Here is a 27299-nt window from a genome sequence, read left to right as displayed (position 1 = left end):
TGTATTATTGGTGACTGCCATTCTGACTGGTGTGAGATGAAATCTCAGTGAAGTTTTGATTTGCAATTCTTCAATTGCTGTTGATATTGAATATATTTTCATGCATTATCTGGCCATTTGTATGTCTTCTTTTGAAAAATGTCTGCTTAATTTCATCTACCCATTCATTAACTGGGTTGTTTGACTTTTTGGTGTAAAGTCTTTGGAGCTCTTGATGTACTCTAGGTATTAATCCTCTGTCGGAAGACTAGTTGGCAAAGGCTTTCTTCCCTTCTGGAGTCCTCTCTTCACATCCCTAATTGTTCCCTTTGCTGTGCAGAAGCCTTTATTAACTCTGGAAGGGATCTTGATATTTCAGACGAGGTGAGGCATTCACAGCAATTCTGGACCCATAGGATCCTGGACCTCACTCTCAGGAATATCCAGATGAGCTCTTGGGAGCTGCTCACCACTGACCACCCAGCAGCAATGGTTTCTGGCTCCCTTGAGCTCTGTCCAGGTGCACTGGGCTCTCTTCTCAATGCCTGTGCACCTGGTGTGGTTGGGATCTGCATTGTCCCTCAAAGGCTCATGTATTGAAGACTTGATCCCCAGTGCAGCAATGTCCAAAGGGGGAACTTTGGAGATGTGATTGGATCACGAGGGCTCTGACCTTGTCAATGGATTGATCCACTGAGAGATTTATAGCTGAATGGACTATTGGGAGGTGGTGGAAACTGCAGGAAGTGGAACCTAGTTGGAAGGAGTGGGTCCTTGGGGACTACAGCTTGTCCCTGCTCCCGTCCTCTCTCCCTGCTTCCCAGCCAGGAGCTGAGCAGATCACCTCAGCCACACCTTCTTCCATGATGCTCTTCCCCACCCTCAGGCCCCAAGCAATGTGGCCAGCCCACCGACTGAAACCTCTGAAACCATGAGCCCAAATAAACCTTTCCTCCTTTTTGCTTATCTGCATCAGGTCTTTTGTCACCACCATGAAAATCTAACTACCACAGCCCCTCTGCGGTCAGAGAGGCCACCCCAGTCATTGGCCCAACCGGGATCATGGAGAGCAGCCAAAGCCTGGCTTGAGATCGTGCTGTTAGTACAAAGGGTCCATGTCCAGGCAAGACAAGGGCAGGAGGAATCAGGGGACAATCTCTAGGCAACAAAATAGGCAAGCAGGAAGGAGGGAAGGAAGCCAGCAGCCCTGCTGGGAGATCCTCACGGTACCTGTTATGTGCCAGACACTGTGTTACATAAGCCAAATATCATTCTCATTTTCAAATGCGGAAATGGCTCAGATATGAGGTGACTCCTCCTAAGTCATCCAGCAAGAATTCAGGGTAAACACATGAATAACTCTTTGTAAAGAAAAAGCCTTAGCCAAGTAGTTATGAGTAGTTCACTTCAGGAGATGGAAATTCACCTCTGCTTGTGGGAGTTGCGGTCACAACTGGGGTGCGGAGGGAGGGCAGACCCCACAGCTGGGCATGATGGGGGCCCCAGGGGATCCTCGGGGACTGTGACCCCACTCTCAAGTAGTGAGGACAAATGGATGCCAGGGCAGAGGGGAAGACCCAGGTGAGTGCAGGTGGCCAGGAGTGAGGACAGCCTGGACCCGGGCAAGGTGTCCCTGGCTCAGGGCTTTTCTCCATCTCCTTTCCTGCAGGGTGAAGAGTGGGGCTGCGTGCAGGATGGGCTCCTGCAAGAATCCATGCCTGACTATCTCGACTCATTTTCCTTTTTTTTTTTTTTTATAAAGCTGAAAGGAAGGGAAAGAGAAGGAGGAAAACAGAAGGAGGGTGTTTGTACCTGAGCTTCTGTAATTGTGTGATTTAACCCACACGGGACATCCTTGTTATTAGGCAAACACTGTGGGCCCGTCAAGTGAGATGCAATTAGAAGTGATCTTGTAACCTTCCTATTTGCATAGGAGGCAGATGGGGCTTCACAACTAGCCCACTCAGAGAGCATGTCCCAAAATGGGACATGGATTCTAGCAGTGGTCTGAGGTTCCTACAGGAGACTAGAAGGGAGGAAAAAGTCCACAAAGGCCAAGAGATGCTCTTGGTCCCTTGGGAAATCCCAGGTCTCCTCCAAGAGCACCACAGCACCAACCCCGGGTGACACCCTTGCAGCACTGTCTCCTTAAACTTCCTCTTTACACTTTGAACGTGGAGATTTTCCATAGTTCCCAACAAGGACTCTCGCATCTAAGGTGCTGTCCTATCTCTGTGACCTGACACCTCATACATTCTTGTTACCCTGGAGAGTGATAGTCACTGTTTGCTGAGCTCCCAGCTCCTGTGCAAATATGCTGGACACGCCATTCAAGTGCCTCGGAATGAAGGGTGGGCTCTTTAACAGAGCCCGCGTGCTGCTGGCTGCCACAATTCTCCTTCATCTGCGATTTGATCAGGCCATAAACTTCCCCCCTTCCTTCCCCTTGTGAAAATTCTGCAGTGTGGGCAGGGATCCAGACGCGGGAAACCTTCACCGTGGCCGCTCGCCAAGGCTCTGCAGCACCGGGGCGGGTGGCACACTGCAGAGTTCAGGACCTGACACTGTCCCAGCCGGGTGTGTGTTGTGTGTCTCCGCCAGGGGTGGGGATCCTGCTGGCCCCAACCCCAGAATGGGTCCTTGGCTTCCTCCAGCCTCTGGGGAAGTTCCTTGATCTAATAAAGTTTGCCTTTCTTTGGGTCCTGCCAGACCACATTTATCTGAGCCCAATCTTTCCCCTCTTCCTTAGTTTCCTCATCTGCAAGATGATGGGAGACAGGAAGGAGCTAGAAATTTTTTTTAAAAAAGCAAGGGGTCCCTGGAGTCATTCTTGGTTCTAGTCTCAGTACTAATATTCTAACCAGCCAAAGCTGTCTGACTCCCAAGGTAGGAGCCGGGGTCCCTTCACAACAGGAAGACGTTTCCAGCTGCTTCATAATAGCTTTAGACAATCTGCAGTCGGATGCGATCACCGAGCACAAACTTGGACTACTAAAGAGGGAAAGAGCTCCCAGGTGCCACAGAACCCAGCGAGGTGGCACTGAGATGGAGAAGGAGCTTCCTGACTTCTTCCACTGTCACTGGACCCCCTCCCTGACTTGGAAACAGGAAGTGTTCACACCTCAGCCCAGGAGCGGCCTGTGGCGCCTGCCAACCCTGTGGATGAATGTGTTCACAGCAATCTCAGTCCCTGGCTGTCCAGCTTCTTGTCATGCCTGGGCTTGAGCTTTATGAAGAAGGGGACTGAGGCACAGTGGCTCAGCTCTGCCCTCCCCTTCTCACCTGACAGTAATTCCTCCAGTGCTCAGTCCCAATGGCTCTAGATTTTTCTATCTGTCTGAGCAAGAAGCTCCCCCAGTGCATGGTCCAGAAAGCATCTATCAAATGTTTTCAAGTCATAGTAGTACAGCCTAAAAAAAAAAGGATAAGAAAATGTTCCCAGTGATATAGTGAAATATAAATGCCTTTAGAAATCCCAGGAAAGTCTCAGCGAAGAATTAAAAATGCTGAGAAATCTTGGGGTGATATTAAACCGCTGCTCTTTTCATCTGTGAGGAGAAGCTGGACCGAGTGCCTGGCAGGTGCGTGCAGGGGTGGTCAGGCTTTTCCCTCGGAGAAAGCAAGCTGAAGGTGACCTCTGGAAGTCCAGCAGGAGCATCAGTGCCTCTCACAGGGACATGTGCACACCAGGGCATAGTCTCTGGGGACAGATGCCCGAGGTGCACCGGAAAGGAAATTTGAAGAAATGCTGAGACCCCGGCCTTGACAAAGAACAGCCAAAGGATTGAATCACTGCTGCAAAAATACTTACTAAAGAAGAGGAGAAGGGGCAGGGGCTGGGGAGGGAGAGAGGGGGAAGAGGGGAGGAGGAAGCAGGGGAACAGGGGAGAGAAAAGGTGGAGGCAATCGAGGGAACAGAGAGCTGAGGAGGAGACATGAGAAGGAAACAGGAGGAGAGAGGATGGGAGGGGGGAGACCAGCTGGATTTGTAGCATTTGATGTCTTAAGCTGAGCCGTGGCTTTGCCCTGCTCATTGCAGTCTCTGGACTGTCCTCTGCAGTCCTGCGTGCCTGAAGCATTTATTTATTTTTTGTTTAAAAATGAAAGAGGAAGGAGAAGAAAGAAAAGGGAAAGATAAGAGGAAGAGGGAGAAGAGAACCATATCCCTCCTGGGTTTTTTTGACCAATGCCCTCGGTGGGCACAGTGGTGGGAGAAACAGCCCTGCAGAGCTGACCTGCCCCCGGCTCCCCGCCCTACCACGAGGAGTCTGTGTCCTCCCCCAGGTCTGTTTTCATGAGTCCCTTGAACCTAGGCCAGAGGGAGACTGTGTCTCTTCCACTGTCCTCCCTGCTGTGCTGGAAATCCGAAGGCCCTAGACTTGGTGTCCAGCTGCACTTCTGCCTTCGACTCCGCCTGCCATTCAGATGGCTCAACCAGCATTCCTGGAGCTCCTGCTCTGAGCCAGGAACCATCTGGGGCCCAGGATTCTGACCTGTAAACCTGATCCTCTAGAGGCATTAATAGGGGGAGGAGGCACTCAGAGCCTCAGTCTCTCCATCTGTAAAATGAGGGGGTTGTCTTGATAGGCTTTCGCCTGAATGTACATGGAGACTACAGGGGGAGGCTCAGTGGCTTGAGGCTCTAAGCTTCCGCACTTTGCCAGAACAGCTCCTCTTGATTCTGTTGCAGGGATTGGAATTCTGCTTAAACTTGGATTTGGAAAGATGATTCCATTGCAAAAGGGAATTTGGAAATCACTGAATGAGATACTCCCGGAGGCCTAAAGTTTTAAAAGTTCTCCGGTGTATTTCTAAGGTTCAGTGATTCCTTGAAGCCTTTAACCCTAAGAATTCATTCACCCATTCACTCAACAAATACACAAAGAGGCTCGTCAATGAACGGGGCAAATACAGATGACAAATACACAAGCCAATCATCCATAGTGCTCCTTCACAGATGGACATGGAAGGTGGAGAGGGCTGCAGAGGGTCTTCGGGAGATGACCACCTCAGAGCTGAGACTTCATGGTGACAGAGCCAGCCATGGAAGAGTGTCAGGGAGGAGCGCTCAGGAAAGAGGAATGAGACACAAAGGCCAGATGGTGGGAGTGACCTGGCCTACCTGGGACCAGGGGACCCAGGTCAGAGAATCACGAGGGAATGAGATGAGTAGGATCAGGAGGGTGGCAGAGGCCAGATGACAGGAGGACTCCAAGACCATGGAAGGAGTCTGAATGTGAATTTAAATGTAGCAGGACACCTCTGCAGGTTGCAAGGAGGGGCCCAACATGAGGACACTTTATAAAGGCTCCTCCGATTGCTGTGTGGAGGGTGGACAGGAAGGACAGGAATAGCAAGCGCTCTCACAGTGGCACAAACAAGAGATGGAGATAAAAACACACAGAGCAGAAATTGTTTGGAAAGGTCAACTGTGGCACATAGAAAAACGAGAAAAAGATTTCATGATCAGTATATAGCCAACATCCTTCCAGACTCCCGACACACAGGTATGGATCTCAGCCTCACCTTTTAGTGCCTCATTCTGTCCTCAAGTACACCCACACTTTTCTTCCCTACTCAGTGATTCCAGAAAGCCAATTCCGTCTGTCTTCTTGACCATTTAAAGGAAAATGTGGATTTGGATACACCCAAAATCTATATCAGCCCCCCTTTCCTTATTGCAAAAGCTACTGGGGCAATTTTCAAAAAAAAAATGGAAAGACAAAATGAAAACTTGGACCACAGCATTAACCCTTTGATTTTAGATGGTTATGCAGGGACGCTTGCCAACAGATTTGACCAAGCAATTAACTGAGCACCATCGGAAGGGAATGGAAACTTTGAATCGCAAGACCCAGGACAAGTGATCAATAGTTATTCTGAAGTACTCCCACATCCTCAGCACAGCCTACACACCACTTGAAAGGATGAAAAGGAGTCTCAGTGGTGTGCCCATCCTATAGGAATGCACCCTCCTGCTAGGCACAAGCAACCACAAGAGCCCGGAGCTGGTAGCTGGGGGCTGGGTTCAGGTTTCACCCTGGGAGTTAGGACACCTCTTCTAGCCCTTCTGAGCCTGATTTCTTTTCTGTAAAATATGGACAACGCTTTCCAACCTTCCTAGTGTGGATTACATGGGATTTGAACAGCCCTTGTAAGTTGTGGAGTGTGGTATAAATACTAAAGGTCATTGTTACTGACTCCAAGTCAGAAGGAGGGAGTGGGCACCATGTCAGTAAACAGAGCCGCCTCCGGACAGCAAGTCCCTAATGAAGAGCCTTCAGCCCCAACACCACCCGGGGGCTGCTGATGCTCAGGCAAGGGTTGATGCCAAGGCCCCAGGCAATTCCACTCAGCTGCCTGTTCTATAAGTAAATTTGTATCAGATATAATCACAGCCACTAGTTTATATGCTGGCTAGGACTTCTTTTATGCCACAACGGCAGAGCTGAATGGCTGCAACTGAGAATGTGTGGCTAGTAAAGTTGAAAACATTTTACTATCTGGTCCTTTGCAGAAAAATTTACTGGCATTTACTGGCTTCTGGTCTAGAGAAGAGAGTCTAACCCCTTGTTAACATGAAAAGCACCCTGATATTTAAAGCAAGATCTGGATGCATGAAATGAATTGGAAACCTTCCTCCATCTGGGTGCTGTGATCCCAGTGACTCAGGAGGCTGAGGCAGGCGGATCAAGTTGAAGGCCAACCTCAGCAACTTAGTGAGATCCTGTCTCAAAATAAAAAATAAAAAGGGCTGGGGATGCACTTAGTGGTATAAATAGTAAGGGTCATTATAGAGCAACCATGGGTTTAATCCTCAGCCCTGAAAAAAAAAAAAAAAAAGAAGAAGAAGAAGAAGAAGAAAGAAAATAAATCATCCTGCAATCCCCAACCCTGGACCAAAATCTGCAGCACTTCCAGAGGTCCACTGCATAGGGGGTTGGCAACACAAGGCCCTTTCTTAATGCTCCAATACAGATCCAGTTTTATTTCTCTTCAGAATGTTTATTACAGTGCGCACATCATAACAGTCTCTCGATTAAGTTTCACCAAATTAAATCTGAGCCATAAATCGAGGAAGCATAACACACCAAAGGACAGACGTAGTTCATTTGTCCTAGACCCAATGGCAATATATCATGGAAAGGGAAAGAAAGTTGGAAGTGAATTAATTCACTCTTAATTAATCAGTTATGCAAATATTTGTTCCATGCCATCTATAAATATACTTTCTGCCGCTGAGTGCAATGCTGCATACCTGCAGCCCCAGCTATTCGGGAGGCTGAGGTGGGAGGACACCTTGAACTCAGGAGTTCAGACGACATCGGGCACGTTCAGGGTGGTATGGCCGTAGACTGAACTCAGGAGTTCAAGGCCAGCGTGGTCAGCATAGTGAAACCCTGCCTCTGAAAATAAATCAATTAAAAATAAATAAATAAAGCTACTTTATGCCAGAGAAGTTAAGCAAGATTAGATGACATGGGATTATATTCATTGATTCTCCAAGAATTCCCTCTCGCTTTGCTCCGCCAAGCTGGGAGTGAGGATTGGGGTTCAGAGCAAACTGTCACCACATCCTGTTTTCAGGGGTGATGGTCTAATGAAAGAGGTGGGGAGTCAGCCTATGATCACAAAGAGGCAAGGGCAGTGCCCAAATACCCAGGGTGCGGGGGTGGCAGGGAGATGGGCAGGATTCCTGGCACACCATTCTCTCCCACAAACGGCCCTGCAGTTCCCTCTCCCGAGGGAAAGTGGAAGGACCAAGAGGCCCCTTGGAGTCATCTCATGGCCTCCAGTGGATTCCATCTGGTGAGCCAACACGGCTGTGCTGAGCATTTCAGGTGACCCCGTGAGTCCTCATAGTGGCTCTGAGTGGTTCTACCAAGGCCACGTCACTTGTTTGACAGTCAAAAGTGGGAGATTCCAGTCCAGGTCATCAATTGCAGCCTTTCCCTGACGCCCTCCCTGCAAGTGCCAACGTAAACCCGAGGAGAGACCTGGGTGCCCACGCGGGAGAAGGCCTATAGTTTGCCACCAATGGAGAGAGTGCTTAGTTTTTCTGTATCTGTCAAATGGACCCTGATTGCACCAGGACCCTCAGATGTGGGCCAAGGGCACAGTGTGAACATAAACACGTGGTTTGTGCTCAGTAAGTCAGTAATCAAAGGAGGACAGACCCAAGATTGTAAGAGGAGCACCTGCTGAACCACGAGGTGCCGCCGGCTGCCGTGAGGGCTCAGGGGAGCGATCCTGGACTCGGGCCAGGCTATCAATTAAGCCCTAACCACCAAGGCCCAGGGAACTCCCTACCAATTAATTGAGAGCTGGGAGCAGACTCAGAGACCTCCACATGGTTACTCCTCCCAGCAGATACACTCCTCAGGACGGGTCTACTCCAAGGTCATGGTGGGCGTGGTGGGAGGAAGAGTTGGGACATAAATACATGGTTGATTTAAAGTGAAAATCACATGTTTCCTAAAGTTTCCAGGCTCTGTCCAGGAGACAAGAACTTCCACATTAGCTTGGTTATTCATATTTTCCTTTTTAATTATTCACTCAGTACCTATACCAAATGTGGTATGAATCCAACAAAAGTGAAAAAAAAAAAACCAATCTTCAATAAGCTCCATAATAAGAACAATGATATACACTATCACTTCCACTTTATTGTCAATGATGGAATAAACCATCTTAAACTAACCACAGTGACAGACACCCTTGGAGAGGCCTTCCTTAGCAGAACTTTCTGGAAGCAAAAGTGGTAAAGGGGTTTTATCAACAAAATGTAAAAGATGTGGCTACTGACTCACTAATTCTTATTCCAAGAATTTATTCCCAAGAGATTATTAGACAAGTGCTCCAAGGTTCATGTACAAAAAAAATGTTAATTACAGCATCATTAGTAATATCAAATATTGAGAAGAAAGTTACTATCCACAGAAGAACATAAGTAGACCATGGTAGATAGCTGAGTCCTGACAGCCTGGGAAAGGAAGGCAGGAGCCTATGAGCCACCTTGAACTTCATCCGGCCTGGTCAGTGGAGATGAGGCTTTCTGTCCACAAACCTGGCTATGCACATCCTACTCACGTGAGCCCTGAGCACGGAGATGCCAAGAATGAGCTGTACCGAGTTGTGGGTGCCTGGTGGCTCTTTTTTGGTGATGAGGTTCCTTCTTTTTTCCTTTCCTTTGTTTATCTACATTGTTTGGATTTTATAATGACCATATTGAATCTATAAACAGAAAGCTGACTGTTTTTAAAGATCAAAAGAAAACATCTAAAGGCTTCACAATTCTGCTGGAGAAGAGACACGGCTGAAACAGAACCAGGGCGGCTTCCAGAAGGGGAATGTGGAGGAGGCTGATCCTGAGGCCAGCCCTGCACCAAACCATCAGCCCTTCCAGGCCCGGAGAAGGCAGGAAGGCCCAGGAGCCAGTCCTGGGATTTCAATGTCAGTTCTGTCATTTGCCAGGAGAGCAACTTGGGACAAATTTCTCTCCTTCTGCACCTCAGTGTCCTTGTTTGTCAAATGGGGGACTGACAGTACCTCCTCTAAGAGTGTTACAAAGACCAGGGAGGAGAGAAAATGGAAAAGTTCTTCTGCTGATGCCCAGCGTGTGCTCAGTGCTCACCAGACGCTAGCGCTATGACAACCAGCTTCAGACCATCATAGCTCGTGAGAGTTGATGTTGTTCCTGATACAACACTAAAGAGCAAGTGACGAGTCAGTGAAAAATAACTTGGTCCAAAATCAGCAAAAGCAGACACACAAAGATCTAGGTTCTGCAGTACGAGGGTGAAGGGCACGAGATGGAGGATTTTAGGCCCGTGACACTCTCCCAAACCTCAGTCTCTCACTCTGCAAAATGGGGATCATAGTTATTTTGAAGATCCAATGCCAATACCAACACAATGCCTGGCAGCAGGACATTTTCCATGAATATTTGCTAGTACTAATTTGGAGAATAACCATTTGGCTATCGGACAAAGTAATGAGCTCCGTGTCCCTGGAGGTGTCCAAGAGGACACAAGGCAGACTTGGTCATGGTATGAGGAAGTAGAATCTGGATTCTTCTAGACCTAAAATTCTTTATGCAAAGTCGCTGAAACACAGAACCCGGATTTAAAGTCCGGTTGCCCGGGATTGCTGTGCAGAATGACTGGGGAACCCGGGCCAGCAGGCTTGTCTCCCTAGAGTTGTGAAAACACAGTTCTCCAGGTCAGCCCTGCTTTGCAGACAGGTGAGTGTGACCTGAGCTCACTCTTTCTGTCTTAAGAGTGGCTCTACCTTCTGGAAAAGCTGCAGATAGGGCCATCCACAGTCGGGCTGCGCAGCCCATGAAGCTTGTCGAGACCTGATGGTCCCCTCCCCAGACACACACTCACACATTCGCTGGCACTCGCCAGGAGAAACCTGGCTGCCAAACAGTAATACCAGCAAGGATGAGAAACACGTTGATCGCTGTGTGGACCCAGCTTTGCATGCACTGACCCAATGAGCCTGGGTCATGCTACGACTCCTCTGTCAGGGAACCCCAAACTCCAGTGGGCTGTTTGATGACTCATTTTCTCTCCAAGCCCTGTGGTCAACCAGGAAGGCTTGGGACGCATGAAGATCCCTCCAACCTACAGCAAGCCTTCTGGTTGGCTTTGCTCTGGCGAGGCCAGAGGACAGTCCTTATCTCTCAAGTCTGCAGGGGGCTTTAAAAACCATTCTCAAATCACTGTCCACCGGTCCATGTACCAGGCATATCTGAAGGGAGCAGAATCAAGCTTCCTGGTTAAGAACACAGACTTGGGAATGGGACACACCTGGGTTCAAATCCTGGCTCCTCCACTCCTCAGTTACCTCATCAGTCCCAGGGAGATAATGACACCTTATAGGTTTTTATGTGAGGATTCAATGAGATAATGCAACACTGAAAAGGCACTTTGGGGAGCAGGGATTAAGAGCATAGGCTCTGGAGTCGGTGGTTCAGATCCTGATTCTGTCACTAGCTGTGTATCGTTAGGCCTGTCACTTAACCTTTCTGAACTGCAAGTAATGAGAGCTCAGTTGTAAAATGGTTTCAGTGACAGTGTCCATCTCTACAGGGGAGTTAGGTGACAAACGAGTGGGTTAAAGCTTGGAAAGTGCTTAGGACAGCTCCTGTCACAATACTGAGTGCTCAGTAAACGTGAGTTGTTATGATTAACGTGTGGAAAGCCCTCAGCATGGTAAAAATAAATGCTCAATAAATGGTGGCCGTTATTGTTACAAGGTACAAGTTCCTCAGAGAATTTCATGCATAGTTATCTCCTGGAAGGCAGTAAAAGTGAAGCTGTTAGGGGGTAAATCTTGTCCTTAGGAAGAGGCTGCAGTCACTGCAAAGAGACACCAGGGTCCTCTCGCCCCTGTAGGACGCCCCAGTTCCTCCATCCCTCCACGCCCTGGCTCTCCTTGGCTTCATTCAGCCATCAGCTCCCCTCATTCATGTCCAGTGAGCAACCACAGGAGCAGGTGGGAGGCCGGGCATACCTACACCGTGCACAGGGTGGCCCTAGCCCCATCCTCCGAGGGTGCACAGGGTAGTGGGTCAACACTCACACTGAATAAATAAGTCCCCAGATGATTATTTAATGACAGCTGCAATTTCTGCCATTAAAGGATGTGATGAGAATGTCAAATGGGAGCCCTGAGTGGACTAGCACTGGTGTGGATGAGGAGAGAGTCACTGTAAAAGCTCCTTCTGGAATGACATTTAAGGTAGGTCTTTGCCGATGAAGAGGAGCTGGCTGGTTGATAACTGGGAGTGCAGGAAGTACAGGATCCAGGCAAATGAGTGCTTTGTCCTAAGGCCCTGCACCCACAAGGCACCTGGCTCTTTAGGAGCACAGAGAAGAACAGTGCAGAGGGACCTTTCCTACACCCTCTCACTCAAAACTACTCAGTCAGGGGTCAGTCGGGTGACCTCCTCTCCTCCCTTTCAGGTGCTCCCTAGCTGCTCGAAAAGACTGCCGAGTCTTGGCTGCTGGCCCCACAGACCAAGTGAATGCTGTTCCTGGCCTAACGTCCCGAGGCGCAGACGTGGCTGACTCGGCCCACATGTGAACCTCAGCTAAGACATCACAACAGGGCACTCCGTCTCCCTGAACGCCCTCTGTTGCCTCCATCCTACTGGGTTTTGTGAGGCTGTTTAGGAAAACAACTGAAGAATGTGGAAACAGCATGAAAGGAAATAATGGCCCCAAAGGAGGACTCTGGGATTGACATCAGTGCAGACACCCCCTCAGGAGCATCATGTGCCACCAAAGCAGCAACTTCCCCGGTCACTTATTTTTCCAGCTATTTACATGCTATGGCAAGAAGATGTGTCTGAGCTTTCCCTAGTTTGACACTGAAACTTGCTGCTCTGGAAAGGAACCCGTATGTTCTGGATGTAGCAGGTGTTTGGGGGGCTCTCTCTTTGGGAGTGTGCTGCGATCCCCCAAATGGTACTTTGGTGGTCTTTTTCTTCAAGACGGCCAGCTTCTCCCAGGATCAGAACAGCACTCCTGACCTGCCCTGGTGAGCAGCCCCCAGCTGTCTTGGTAGATCCGATGTCTAATAGTTAGCCTCATCACTGCTTCTCTACATAGCCGTCATGACTGCCATGGAATAACATCGGGACGGTGGGGGAAGCTTTCATAGAGCTCCTAAGTGGAACCACAGGCTGGGAATGGCCGACAGGGCTTCCTATCCTAAGAGGGGAGGGCCACTCCATCCTGGCCGGCGGTTCTCTTTGCCTGAGATGCCGTCATTCGATGCTGCTCCAAAGACCTAAGGGAGATGTGTGCCAGAGAAGTGTCTGGTTCTGTTCCTTCCCACTGAGGCTCAATGGCCCAGCCAACTATGAAAGTGAGACCCGTGCTCCTGAAGCGTAACAGCCTAGAGTCGGTGGAGCTCGTAAAGCCACCTCACCACCGCAGGAGCAAATCCCAGCAGGTGCGGTTCAAGGACGATGGGACCACTAAGAACCCAACTGGCCTAGCTGAGGCCGACACCCAGGCTCCCGAAGACCCGACTGGGATGGGGAAGACACCAGCACCCAAGCATCATCACCCCCCTGCCTACTCGCTGTCCTTCCCCAGGTCCCAGAAGGCCGGGGGGTTTCGGAACATTGCGATCCAAACCTCCCCCAGTCTCAGGAAGCATTTCCCAGTTTTCAAAAGGAAGAAACTGACAGCCAGCAAGTCCCTGGTGGAAATGCCCACAGCACCCCCAAGTGCCATCCAGGTCAACGGCAACCTCTCGGAACAGGACATTGTGTCCTCTGACCTTGCCTACCTAAGGCTGGCTCAGCACCTGGAGGATGGACCTGGAAGGGTCAAAGTGTCCCACCCATTCCTGCCGAGGGTGTCCAAGGTGCAAAGCAACGGGCCTCTTAGCATATGCTTAGAAGCTGGGTCTTGGAGGGCCTCAGAGAAAGCTGCAGCTGCCATTCAGGTCCCAGATGATTTTTATCACGGTCCTTCCTGGGAAGCGAGAGCGTCCACGCTCAGCCCAGGTGAGTCAACTGAGAGGAGCAACTCGATACCCCCTTTGATTGACGTGTGTCCAGGGGAGGGGAGAAGGGTGCTGATATCAGATTCAGAAAGATCTCCCTCTGGCTTGGCTGCCACCAGTGGTGCCAGCTATCCCCCAGGCACAGAGAAACTCAAGCACGAATTGCTTTTGCCCAAAGACAACTGTGAGGACAGAGACCTTGGCCTGCTGTCATCTCAGTCAAAGGACACATGCGTCCCTTCATCTCCACAAACTCACAGCTCCCCTGCACCAGGGTCCCACAGCCAACCCACCCATCCAGAAAGAGACTCAGACTGTCCTGCATCGGATGACAGTCACCAGGACCTGGGGGCATGCAAAACTAGCAGTGCATCAAAGTCTGCCCCTGGGTGTAAGGAGCAGCCGGCAAAGAACCCCACCCAACCAGACACCCTGGAATTTCAGAACTGCCCAGGAAACAATCCCCTCCCCTCTTCTCTTCCAAGGAGTGAGAGCAAACCTCAGAGCAACAGGGAGATTAGTGACATCAATCAAATACACCTGGCACGGGGTGAACTCTGCGACCTCCAAGGTCGGCTGCAATCTGTGGAGGAATCGCTACACTCCAACCAAGAGAAAATTAAGGTCCTTTTGAATGTAATTCAAGACTTGGAGAAAGCTCGAGCTCTTACTGAAGGGTAAGGTGAATTTTTCTTATGTTAAAAACTACTGGGTTTGAACTTGTGATCTTCCTGTACCCCCCCACCCCCACCCCCCCAAAATCTTCTAGGTTAAGTCATTTGATGGGATGGGACAGAGAACGAGAGCACCGGCTCCCATTGGCAAAATGTCTCCAAGATTCTTGAGGTCAGTTGCGTCCCCCTATCATAGCTGATGGCCTCCCTTCACTCTGATGGGGCTTCATTCAGTTCCAGGGTTTGGTGGATCAGGGTGAATTTCCACTGTTATTTGCTTTTATGTCTGGGATGGGGGTGGGAGGAGAAAACAGCAAAGCCATGGATCAGACCTGATTTTTATAAAGATGCAGGTCCAGCTGATAGATGAAGGGGGACACTACAGCAGGTTGACACTTCCCCACCCTCTTAGTGAGTTAATGCATTTGCATTTATGTTTGTTACAAAGGGCTTAAGGTGGACACTGAGCTTACAGTTGACCATCTCTGCTCCACTGACCACTTTTTTTGAGGACTTGGGCTGGTCCATCATGGACCGACTCTGTAAGAGTTGAAATGAGATTACAATTCTGCAAAGAGAAAAAAGTCACCAAATACATTCCAGGGTGACTCAGCACCAGTGTGGGGAGGGGCAGGCAGTGATCTGCCTGGGTGTGAGCTGCCCTTGTCCTTCTAGAAAGCATCATCTAAAGACCAAAGAGGAAGCACTGCCAACACTCATCAAAAAGGAACTGAGAGAGAAGCAATTAGCTGGCATTTGCTGTTAGGAATCAGAATCCACGTTGCTTGAGAAGAGAAAATTCTGTGATGATACAGAGAGAAATGCACTGGACCAAAGGGTCGGGAGTTTTACTAATCACTCTATCCAATCCCTCATGTTGCAGGATTGGTGGGAGCAGGAAAAAGCCTTCAGATTTGAAAGTGTTCAAGGATGCATAAAGCCCACTAGAAATGGAGGTCCCCTTGTTGCAATTTCTTATTTCCTTATTTGCAACACAAACCTCAGGGCACCGTGAATGTTGTGTGGTAGGGACCCAGGGATTAGCTGGTAGATGTGTGTGTCCTCTGTGGCCTCTGCCCATTGATTTATTTAGCAAATTCTCTGTCTTGCAGGCGCAACTTTTATCGAACTGGCCAAGACCTCAACAACTGCAGTACCTGCCAGAACACAGCGTGCATCATATACAGGTACCTGGTCATAACCAAGGCCTGCTCTGCAGAGCACAGAAGCCATGGGGTTCAAGGAACACTCTAGTAAACTCTCTAAATGCACAAAGTCGACAGGGGGGAAAAGACAAATGAATGAGACTTAAAACACAAGGTGTTTAACTAGGAAATATTAACTTCTGGTGGGTAAGGACCTCGATGAGCAAGCCCTTTGGATGATATCATCCCTATGTTTATCAGACAGTAGTTCAGGTACTGAGGTAAGCTCTGCCTACATATTGGCATCTCATTTCACTATCACACACTATGAGGTGGGCCTTATGGTGGCCAGGGAAGTTACGCCATTTGGGCCAGCTCACATAGAACATAGTCTTGAGAGCAAAAGGGGTCAGACTCAGGACTGACATCCAGATCTTTCTAATTCCAAACCTGTGATATCAATTTTTCCACCACGGTGACCCCTGTCTCCCATCTCCACCCCTGGTTGCCAGCCCACACCCAGCACTCACTACAGGTCAAGAACTGTGCTAAACACTTTGTGTTCCTTTCAATATATACCATTTCTTCCCAGCATGGGACGAGGTCTTCAATAAAGTGGTTTATATAGGAGATAGATGGGAACACAATAGAGTGGTAAGAGCATTCGAGTCAAAGATCTGTGCTTTGATCCCAAGTCAGATCAGCTACCATGACATGGCTCAGTTTCTTTATCTGTAGCATGGGAGCAGTGACCTCTACTGAGAGTCCCCACAGGGACCTAAGGAGGTAACAGACACAAGTGCCTTCCATAACCGCAACTGAGCAGGGCTCATTACTGTTGTTACCAGGAAGACCAATGGCTCCTCAGCTGGAACCCCACTTTCAATGGCACAGTGGAAAAGTGGTTAAAAGTGGTCATTTCAGTTGATGGCCTATAATTTTGTTGACCACAATGTCTGGTTTTCATTTCTTCGCTATTTTCTCTTTCCACGGAGAATGACAGTTCGGCTAAGTGCACTGTTCCCTGGGTGGGTTGCCCATGTCTTCTGGTAGAAATTTCTTGTTCTTTCTGGCAGCATCTTGAAACTTTATTGCAGTAGGGTGCCCCATACCTGGAAGCCAGCAGGTGCTTACACTGGGGCAGAGCTTTGGGCATTTTCTCCACCCACCTGTCAACCCTTACATGGAGGAGCCCAAGACCACGTTTCTACCAAATAGAGGAAGGTTCTGCACAAGTCATACAGAAAGAGGCCTTTTAACTCCATGTGAAGTGTGCCCTCAGAGGAGGGGCCTCGTAGCTGTGGCAAGCAGAAGCAGGCCGTCTTTATCAATGGCTACCTTTTTTTTTTCCTCCCATCAGAAGCGAGGGAGAACAAAGAAACCTATCATAAGTAGGAAGAATTCATTTGAACCAAATTGCATTTAAATTTCTGGCTGCTCTCTCTTCAGGTAGCTACTGATGCATTTTGTATGACCTTAAAATATTTTTTTTTATTTGGTTGATGTAAGTGAAAAGGGCAGGTGGTTATTTACCAGCCTGCTATGAGTTTTGTGACCTGGACAAGTCATTTCTGACCTCTGAGTTTCCTCATTTGAAAGATGAGAGCTTTTAATTAGCCAGTCCCAATGGTCCCTTTGAGTTCTGACATTCTGTGTTTCCAAGCTGAATTAAAAGTGACAATATTTGGTTGAACTGTGACCACCCAATAAGTCTGAGAACGTCTATGGTTTTCTAGTGCTTCCTTCAAACATCCCAGGCAAAGGTTCTCAATTAAGTCCCACCCCTGGGTGGACTGGCAAGCCGCCCCTCCCTTCCAGAAGCACATGTGCAGCTTGCCGAGGCTCCTCATCGTCATTCACAGCCAGTCTAGACTCTTCTCCCAGACAGTATGTGCCCCCCTTGTATCCAAACCACTGTGAAGAAATGGGCAATTAATTTGATGAAAGCAGAGAGATCAGAACAACATCCCCATCACAGCCACAGAAGCAAGATGAGAGTTGTCATTTTTTTAAAAAAAAAAACATTTCAAATGACTTCGAACTTGTGTGGTGTCCTGAAAAGCCACATCTTAGAAGCTAATGAATAAGTGATGTGAAACGCTCCTCCTCGGGCCTCGCTCTGGCGCTGTGCTCTCTCCCCCTGATGATGGATGGGCCCAGAGCATGTCACTGTACATGAGGCACTTGGGCACATGATGGATTGCCCACTGGGCCCTCTTCTCTGGAGATGCTGCTGCCTAGTTAGCAACACATAAGGTTTTCTAAGTGAGATTTCCCACAGGGCCCAGGAGCCAAAGGCTGTGGCTCTGCTGTTGCTCCTGTCAAGACACACGAGACCACTGGTCGTATCTCTGTGCCCCCTCAGCCTCCTTGACTCTCTCCTCCTGCCAGGGATCACTTGGGTGGATCCTCTATCACCAAAGAGCCAGCCTCAACACTGGTGCCTAAAGATCCCATGCATGGATCTCCCAGCTTCCAAGGATCCCATACACTGGGGAGGGACTCCTGTGTGTTCCTCTTTGTTAACTGAGCTCCAAGGAAAGAGGGTAAGAATTGACTCCAAACCTTAAGCTGGTTCCAGGAGGTTTAGTCTCCATTTTTCTCACCTCTTTTTAGCTTGGATCCTAGGACAATTTACCCAGAGGCTTGAGTGCACTGCTGCTGGAGGTACCCAAGACTCAATAACACTGAATTACTCCCTGAGAAAGTTTGTTCTCTTTTCAAATTTGTTTCAGCCCTTCTGATCGCCTAGAGGGGAAATCTGGTTGGGTGCTAGAATGTCTTTCCGAGGCTTTCTTGCTTGCTTATCACCTTTCTTTGTAAAAAGAGTGTAGGTCTGAGGTTCCCAGCCTCAAGCAAGCAACAGTATCCAGCCAAGAATGTAATGATTTTTAATTTTTTTAATCGAAGCTTTAAAAACTAATCCTCTTAAATATTTATGGTAAGTGATACAGGTCTCCATTTCAAAAGTGATATTTCCTATGTTGTATAATAGGTTTTTTTTCTGTAAGTTTAAAAAGTGAATTGATTTAGAAAAAAAAAAGGCTAAGTAAATAATTGTGCAGATGATGTGGGAAATCTGGTAAAATCCATGAAGGTGGCGAACCACTGATTGAAGTCTGGGAAGCAGTGCCCTCAGAAACGACTCCCTTTCTTCTTTCCAAGGGCATGAGGTCTCTCCCAGCCACCCTCCTCCTTCCTCAACCTGATCTTGGCTCCTCCAGCCATATCTCCCCACACTTCATGTTCACGTCCACTCTAAAAATAGTCAGCAAAGCCTCTTTGGAGGACTTTGATGATATGGCTCATGCATTTCTTTTCTGGATGTAGCTCCCAGGAAAAATCCATTTAAGTTGTAAAATGCTTCTAATGTTTCAAGAGAAAATAATGGAAGTTCTTTCCCCCCCAAAAAAATTTATGTACCATCCAAGCATATGGCTTGGATGGAAATAAAGTGCAAGCTATAAACTCATCGTTTTTAGTGGGTGAAGGGAGAGGTTGATCATGTAAAATTTGAAAGTTGCTAAAGAGGAGAGAGATAAAAAGAGCAGTTGTTTGTCTAAGGTTTACCCGGACAGGCAGCTCCTCTTCTCACCCTTAACCTCTTCCTATTGCTTCAACTGAACTCAAGACTCACAGACTTGAGTTTATTTCTGTGGTACCACTTTCTCTTACTCTTTCCTAAGATGTGGGTACATATCGTGTCATGCAGTGAATGACTTTCAACTAACTACAGATTCTTCCACTTAATGTCTGTATTAATCAGTTTCATGTTACTACAACAAAATGAGGCAACTATTTAGCTTATGGTTATAGAGAATCATTGCTCTATCTTCTGATGAGGGTGGCACATTGTGACAGGAATAGAATGAGCCACTTACATTAGGAGCCAGGAAGCAAAAAAAAACTGAGCGTCTAGGGTCCCCTAACTCCATTCAGGAGCACACCCCAAAACCTAAGGGCCCCCCATAGGCTCCACCTACTGAAAGTGCACGGCACCTCCCAATTCCACCAACCTGGGGATCAAGTCTTTAACATCATGTTTTGAGGACACCCATATAGCAATATCCCAGGGCATCCCAAATTTACTTTATCTCTAAGCACATTCCTCACCCTCCCACATACAAAATGAATTCCCTGTTTACTTTCTGCAACATCACTGACCACGCAGCAACTCTATAAGGACACCACCGTCCCTGCCTCACTCTTCTTCACTACACATGTCAAGCTGACCATCCGTCCCACCTGCCCCATCCATCCCGTTGCCCCCGTCCAGCCCCTTCACTCCCACACCCCTGCTCTGGCTCTGCAAGAGCCCTCGTCATTCCTCACTTAAATGCTGGTTGGTCTTTTCACCCTAGGTCCCTTTTACTCCATCGCAAGTAATCCTCCATGCAGATTGCAAAGCCATGTCTCAAAACCCGACCATATTCCCCTGCTAAACCGTCCTGCCCTGGTTCCCACTGTTTCCTTGAGCTGACTCCTCAAGGCCCTTAAATGTCATGCTGAAGCCTCTTTTGACCTGCTGTGCTCTGGCTCCACCACAGGGGCCACTGGGCTGGCCGCTCCATCAGGCCTCTGCAGGAGTCGCCCGGCTTCCCCAGAATCCCTTTCCATGCTGCTTTCTCTGGAATTGACCAGTCCTGCCAAGAAAGCCAGTTCCAAGGACAAACTTGATCCCTTCCCAAGAAGGATACCATGGCCCATGTATTCCTCCCCTCTATCATTGATCCTAACCCAAGGCTTACAAGGTTCTCTCCACCAGCAAACATCTAGCGCCCAAAGTCCTAGGCCAGTGTCTAATACAGAATTGGACCTCAAGACTCTTGTCAAGGAAGGAAAGAGTGTATTAACTTGAGGATGAATTAAAAGCAGCAGAGGACTTGAGACAGCTGTTTGGATCACCTGAAAAATAAAGTCCTGGTTATCATTTGTGCACAGCTCCATCCTCCGGTATTGACATGGAGGATGTGCACTAATCAAATGTTCTCATGAGGAAGAGAAGGCATCTTTGTAGCCAGTTCTCCTAAACTACATCACATAGTGGCTGAATGTACTACACGGATTGTCAATTTTAAAATACCCAGAATACTACATTCTTCTAATGAGGTAGAACCTAATCAAATCTCCCTTTGGTGGCTCCAAGAATCTGCTGTGCTTTCACAGGACATTGAGATCCTTGCTCTCCATGGCCTGCTAGCAAAGCTGCCTAGTAATTCCATGCAGACTGGGGTGGGCAGGACAAAACTCAGCTGTAATACTTGTAATACCTCTGAGCTGAAATACCTCTTTCCTTGGAGTCCCAGCCATCTCTAAAGCATTTGATCAGCAGATTCTCTGGGTAAAACATCAAAGTCCAGGGTGGTAGGTGGAATAATGCCTGAGATGATCACATCCCAACTTCTGACCCCTGTGAATACTTGACCTTATCTGGCAAAGGGAACCTTGCAGATGTGGTTAAGTGAAGGCCTTGGATGGAGATCGGTATCCAGGTCTGCGTGAGTGGCTGACATCATGAGGGTCCTCATGGGGACAAGTGGGAGGCTAGAGAGTCAAAGGCAGAGGTTAAAGTGATAAAGTCACAAGCCAAGGAAGGCAAGGGATGTGTTCCCTCATGGCCCCCAGCAGAGCCCAGCTCTGCTGATGCTCTGGTGGCCAGCCAGTCTCCAGACAATAAGAATAAGGCCCATGGTCCAATGTGTGGTCACTGTTCGAGCAGCAATAGGAAACCAGTCAGCTCACATGGAATCCCCAGAGTACGTGAACTATGCGGGTGCCCTAGGGGTCAGTTTATTAGATTTTATTTGATGATTTTTGCAACTACAGAAGCTAAGTGCAGGTGTCTGTAGGGTTGAACTGAAAGGAAGGAACAGTGACCACCACCTGCTGAGCATCTATCTCCGGCTGTTTTCAGCACCTTATGTTTACCACCCTATGAGAAACAGTACCCCCCATTCTACAGATGAGGAGTTGAGGTTCAGGGAGAATCAGGAACTTATATAATTTTCAAATGAGGCAACTGAGGCTGAGAAGACCTAGGCACTTACACAGTTATTCTGAACTTCATAAAAGCAATAGCAAGGTCAGAACTCAGTCTGTCTTCCCACAAGCCAGATTCCAGAGCAAGTTGCCTTCAGCTAAACCACTGGGTGGCTGTCAGGGCTACATGGACTGTAACATCATCGCTGAGCTCTACCAGACAAAGATACCATTGAAGATGCAGGGCCTGAACCAGTTCTGGAGGCTTGACCTAGAGCCCCCTGCATCAGAATCCCCAAACCGGCTGTGCCGAGGTATAGGTAGAGAAGAAGCTGTAGTCACAGGAGGCTCCCTGGGAAAGTCTGAAGCTTTGCCAGCATTGGCTGGGTGAGATCAGGGTCTTTAAAGGAAGAGTCCACTGTTGAGTTCCTGGAAGACTTTGCGGGGGGACAAGTGCATGAATACAAAACTCTTGCTCATAAAATAATTCATAAACTAGCATTTGTTTTTAATGCTTCTTTGGAAAGATGAGTTGCCCTTCTGCTTGGCTTTGACTTTTGGGTTAGGTGGTCACAAGTAGACCTAATTGTATATGGAAGGAGCTGGTGGGGATGGAGGAAAAGGAGAGAGAAGAAGTAGGGAGAGGGACCTCATCCTTGCAGTAGGTGTCTTTGGATGCTTCCTGCTTCCAATGAGAAGAGGAAACTTTCCCCTCTCCGGCCTTTTGGAGACCTGCTCGTATAATGCATTACTAAGGGATTCATGGGAAGCCTTTCATTCCTCCCACACCTCCCAGTTCCTCAGGCCTCATCTAAGATCAGGAATTGATTGGCAATCCAGGCTGGCATTTCTCCTGCAATTAAGGTTAAGAGCATTGAAAAGCCCCATTGTGCTCCCACGCTGAGAGTCCAGTGCTGGGTGTTGCCCCCAGTGAGCCCTGGAGAGGGGAGAGTGTGTGAAGGCTGGACCATTGCCCATGCGCCCACCCTTCAGGAGAGGGGTGCGGTCACCCCACACTGGTGACTGGAATATGCACAAAGCTACACGCCATGCTAGAATCCTCCACCCCATCCCGATTTCCTTAAACTCCACAGACCACAAGTCACTGTATTATTATTATTATTATTATTGACCCCTCCACTGTGAACATCCTTCTGAACCAGCCTGAGAAGCACCTAGAGATCCCTACCAGGAGATTTACCCCAGAAGCCTCCCTCTGCCCTACCTCCTGTTATTTTCATTTCTGGTGCTTCCTTTTCAGTTTTGATAGTGATAGCAAATGACAAGCGCCCCCCCCCCCCGAACCTGGGCCACAGCTCCACAGCTGGGCACCCTGTGGGAGGAAAGCCAGGACTTTCCCTTAGGGAGAAGAGAGGCTCTGGAGAGCCAGGGAGCTGCCTGGGGGCCTAGGGCTGGTGGCCCTGAGAGCCCTTCCTTAAGTTTCCTTCCAGGGTTAAGCTGTTGGTCACTGGCCTGTGGCCTCCCCAGCCACTTACAGCTATGGCCTGACAGAGAAATGGTGTTTCTCTAGAAACTGCAACGTACACTCAGTCCTAAGGGTTTAGCAACCAACTTTCCACTTAAATTATTCAGTATTTTTCCTTTTGTCTGCTTACCATGCTCTTGCAGCAAGGAGCCAGGTAAACTGTGAGAGCCACAGTCTCCCAGCCAAAGTCCTCTCTCTGGCCAGCAAAGAAATGCACAGTGAAAAAATAATTACAAAGCACACAGCAGATGGGTTCTTTCTAGAAATCACAGGCGCCATTTACGGCTGTCATCAAATTCCAAGATGGACTGAGGAACACCATCTCAAGTGGTGGTACGTGAGCCTCATGGCAATACCATCCAGCGTCCTCAGAATGACCAGCCACAACCTCACTTAAACTGCCTCCGGGGGAACAGCCATAAAGTGCGGGCAGAAACTTCTGAGGCCCCGACAGGTTGATACCCAAGATGTTCATTGTGCCTATCCCCCGATTCTCTTGGTGGCTTTGTCCCTTCTTTCTCCCTGGAGCATAAGGGAAAAGAAGTCGGATTTACAGCATCAGCAATTTATCTGCAATAAAAAAATGAAAGCTGCTTTAATGTGTTAATAGCTAAAGAGGCTGGAACACGCCATAAATATGAAATCAAGCAAGTTGAGTTCTTCCCAGGAATAATAAACAGGTGCTGGGGACATCAAGGCCACAGATGACCACACAGTGATCCAGCATTTATTTCTTTGTCAAATTCATATAATAGTCGTTACCTTTTGTCGAACCCGCCGCCATGTCAGGCACTTTAACGCAACAAGCATCTTCTCATTTTAGGCTCCAGGTGACCCCCCAGCGTGGGTAGGACTATTATTCTCAGATTACAGATGTAGAAACTGAGGCTTGGAGTGGTCCAGGAACCTGTTCCCTAGGGGCCAGAGGCTCAAGCCCGGGTCCTACTTTCAGGGGAGTCCAGTTTCCCGTCCCTCCCCGTTTCCTCTTGACCTTGCCTCCTCAGTGCATTGGTGTGGCATGTGACTGAGATGACCGAACCTTTCTGAGGCTGACAGCACGCTCCTTGTCACAAGGCCACAGACTTCCTTCAGAGACAGCGATCAGCAGTGAAGATTTCTACAGTTTGGTCCTGCTGATTTCTGTGCCTGCAGGAGAACCTGGAATTCTCTGAGAATTCGTCAGCGGGTAGCCGCCCCAGGAGAAGGGGTGGATTGCCAATGTGAAACAGCAGCAAGTCGTTACAGCCTATAAATGATGAGCAACCCGGTCAGAAGGAACCAGGTCGTTTGGGCGGGGAGCATAAAGCTAGAGCCCCCTTTCCCCTAGACTGTGATTCTTCCCCAAAGACACTTTCCTAAGTGGTGTGATTTACCCTAGCGGACAGCAGCCAAACTACCCTCACTGCATCCATCAATTCTTACAGCTAATCCTTTAAAAGGAAAGCTCCAGAGGGCCAATAAATCTGTGGTGCACTTGGGCTCTGTGGTAAGAGGAACCACAGGAATGCTCCTGAGGGAGAGGGGACGAGGCAGAGAGGAGTCCGGAGATGTCTTGTCTTCAGGGACATGCCGCAGGGCACTCTCACTTCTCAGCCCACTGGCCTGCCATGCAGGCTTGGTGGCAGTGGCTTGTCAACACCTCTCTTTATAAACCAGCAAGACCCACCTGCCCTGGAGGGAGTGCCCAGGGCCCACTGGAGACATCAGCAGCCTATCCCCACCCAGGTGACCTTGAATGAGCTGCCTTCTAAGGGGTGAGCATCTTTTCTGGGTATGCAACCTCAATGCCAAGGCAACCCTGAAATCCAAAAGGAATATTGCAGACTGGTCAGCAGGGACCCGGAGGGTCCCCCATGCAGCCCAGCCAGTGTGGCTATGGCTGTACAGAATGCTTTGGGGTCAGTCTGGAGTGACAGGCTTTGGTGGCCACCCCACCCCCACAGACCTTTTGCAATCCAGATCTCACACAAGCACAAGAAACTGTTCCTTTGGAGCAGTATGTCTCAGTTCATAAGCTTTGGAGGCAACATAACTGGGGTTCGAATCTTGGCTCTGTCACTTCAGTGGGTATCCTTGGCAGGATACTTAACCTCTCTTTGCCTCAGTTTCCTCATTTGGGAAATGAAGCCAATATTATCTATGTCCTGGTACAATGAGAATTGTATGACAGAAGGAATGTCAACTTGCACATGGTGTCTCTGGATCTCACTCCATGCGTGAGACTCTTTCTTGTCATAATTATTATTATTGCCCATTTAGATTACTGTGTGTCCTGATCAAGGGGGCTTCAGGTCATTTTAGGGTTTCTTCTCTTTAGAATACAACCCTGAAAGAGCCAGGCCCTTAGTGGAAGCATGTGATCCTTCTTTAGAAAGAAAGAGCAAAAGACCAGGAGTCAGGAAGCCAGGTGTTTCTGTCCCTCTGCAATTTTTTGGTTAAATTCTAATGCCTAATGCCATGGCAGTTAGGAAGTGGGGCATCTCAAAGGTGATTAGGTCACGAGAGTGGAACTCTCATGAATGAGACTGTGTGCAGAGAGTCTGTAGGCCCCTTCTGCCAGGTGACAGGGTGGAGTCAGCCATCTGTGCACCAGGAACTAGGCCTGTGGCAGACAGGGAATCTGCCGGCATCTTCATCGTGGACTGCCAGATTCCAGGACTGTGAGGGGTTCAGTGCTCCTGTTTAAGCCATGCAATCAAAGGTGTTATTTTACAGCAGCCTTAACTGACTTAGACTCCGGGCTTAAAACTGATCCTAGTTCACACCGTGACTTGCCTTTGCCAACTTATCTTTCTGTTTTAATTGCCCATTTATTGGCATTTATGGGCATTCAATCTTCCTTTCTTCCGGGGATATCCTGAGGGTAAATGAAACACAGACCTGAAGCGTTCTGCAAATTTGAAGGTCTTATATAAAAGTAAGGCTGATTTTTTTATTATTCTATATAAGTTGGTATCTCCTCGTGGCCCACCCAACTTCTGCTTGCTCAGCTAAGATCCTGCATCTAGCACCTAGCTCACTGCTTGCTCATGTGTTTACATATTTACCTATTTTTCTACCTGCTCCTTACTATTTCTTGGTTCAGGCAAGCCATGACACAGAGCTCTCGCTGCTTCCAGTTACCTAGAAAAACATTCTTCTGCTTCCCACCTGGCATGATGGCTGGAGTATTGATCTGTCAGTTAGATAAGTGAGGTGCCCTCAAGAGGGAACCCTGAGAGTTCTCATCCACTCCTGGTTTACATACTGCTCACTGTCTAAATGCAGTATGGTACCATGCTTAGATGTATTCTAAGATGTGAAGGGCTCAAAGGCTCCCTAGTGACCTGGGCATCCCTGAACCTTGGGGCCTGTATCCTCAGGGGACCAACCCACATGCTTTGCCTGGGCTGGAATTTCTCAATTGCTCCAGCCCTGAATCCTTCACTGCAATTTCTTGATTAATCTTGGTCCCTTGGGTTCTAAATAAACTAAGTACCCAACACTTACCTTCCTTCTTAAGATCCTGCATGGAATATGCAAGGTGGGCAAAGATGGCACAGGAGGGAGGGTAGGAGGGAGGGAGAGGTGAGGCTGGAGGGCTGTTTTGTTCTACCATCAGGCCACAGCCCAAAGCCGAGAGCTCACCCCCAGAATCTACAAACAACTCCCCACGGAGAATCCTCACCAAGCTGGCAATGGGCTCCTCTTTTCCAGGGGCTGGTGAACATGGTGTGGGGGTTGGCATCTCCTCTTTTCTACCCAGCCTTAGGATGCCAAGCAGATGAGGGTGAGGGCACAGGCTCCTCCCCATTTATAAGGCAGCTGCCACCAAAGCAAAACATATTCCCTCTCTTCCCCTCCAAACCAAACAGAGTTTGTCAAACAGATGAATAAGAAGAAAAGGGACAATTTTCCTTTATGTTAATAAATTGCTTTGGCCTAAAAAACATTAATCAATTTCTTTGCAAAGCACACACACTTCTCCATACTCTGCTATTTGCCTGGCCTTGAAAAGAAAGTCACTTTCAATCCCCTTTAAACTGTCAAGACCAGTGGGGGCAGTCGCAGCGGGGAGGGGAGAGCTCCCCAATCCCCAGTGATTATAATGGAGCCTGGCTGTGTTTCCATAGAAACGCAGAGTGTGTTCTCCCCTGAGTGTGCAAGGAGGGGAGGGGTGGAGAGTGATGCCGAGGGCCAGGTGTGTAATCACTGAGGAGACAAAGGTGCAGATGAGAGGTAAGGCATGCCCCTAAGACCTGTAGATCAAGAACTCTGTTAAGAAGCATGGAACCAGCAGACTGCATCCCAAGGGTGACAGCACCTGCCACCATGGCAATTTGTACAACTACCCACAGGAAGTTATTAAGCCCCACACTCAGCTGTTTCTCGAGGTGGGGAGGAACCTGTCCAAGGTCACCTAGCCAGTGGGCAGTGCCACCTGGGTTCAAACCCGTGAGTGTTCAACTCCATCCTCTGCCTCGGGCTGCACTTCAAACTGTGTCCCTGAGATGGGGTTAGTGTCTGTCT

At 48.6% G+C, this 27299-nt stretch overlaps 2 protein-coding genes across 2 annotated transcripts in view; one reads left to right on the top strand and one right to left on the bottom strand.

Annotated features, from left to right (window-relative positions):
* Dock2 (dedicator of cytokinesis 2) overlaps positions 1-27299 on the bottom strand; it is a 406997-nt gene that overhangs the window by 181462 nt on the left and 198236 nt on the right. The gene's annotated exons all lie outside the window — the stretch shown is intronic.
* The window catches only part of Insyn2b (inhibitory synaptic factor family member 2B), a 107766-nt gene that overhangs the window by 74337 nt on the left and 6130 nt on the right, over positions 1-27299 (top strand). The window contains exons 2-3 of the mRNA XM_005334134.4: positions 11952-14183; positions 15293-15367. Coding sequence (XP_005334191.2) covers positions 12838-14183; positions 15293-15367 — 1421 coding nt within the window. The 5' untranslated portion in view covers positions 11952-12837. The remainder of the gene's footprint in view (positions 1-11951; positions 14184-15292; positions 15368-27299) is intronic.

This window comes from Ictidomys tridecemlineatus, chromosome 1 (assembly GCF_052094955.1).
Source record: "Ictidomys tridecemlineatus isolate mIctTri1 chromosome 1, mIctTri1.hap1, whole genome shotgun sequence".
NCBI classification, from domain to species: domain Eukaryota; kingdom Metazoa; phylum Chordata; class Mammalia; order Rodentia; family Sciuridae; genus Ictidomys; species Ictidomys tridecemlineatus.
The sequence above is the reverse complement of the archived record's forward strand: the minus strand, read 5'-3'. Positions and strand labels throughout refer to the sequence as shown.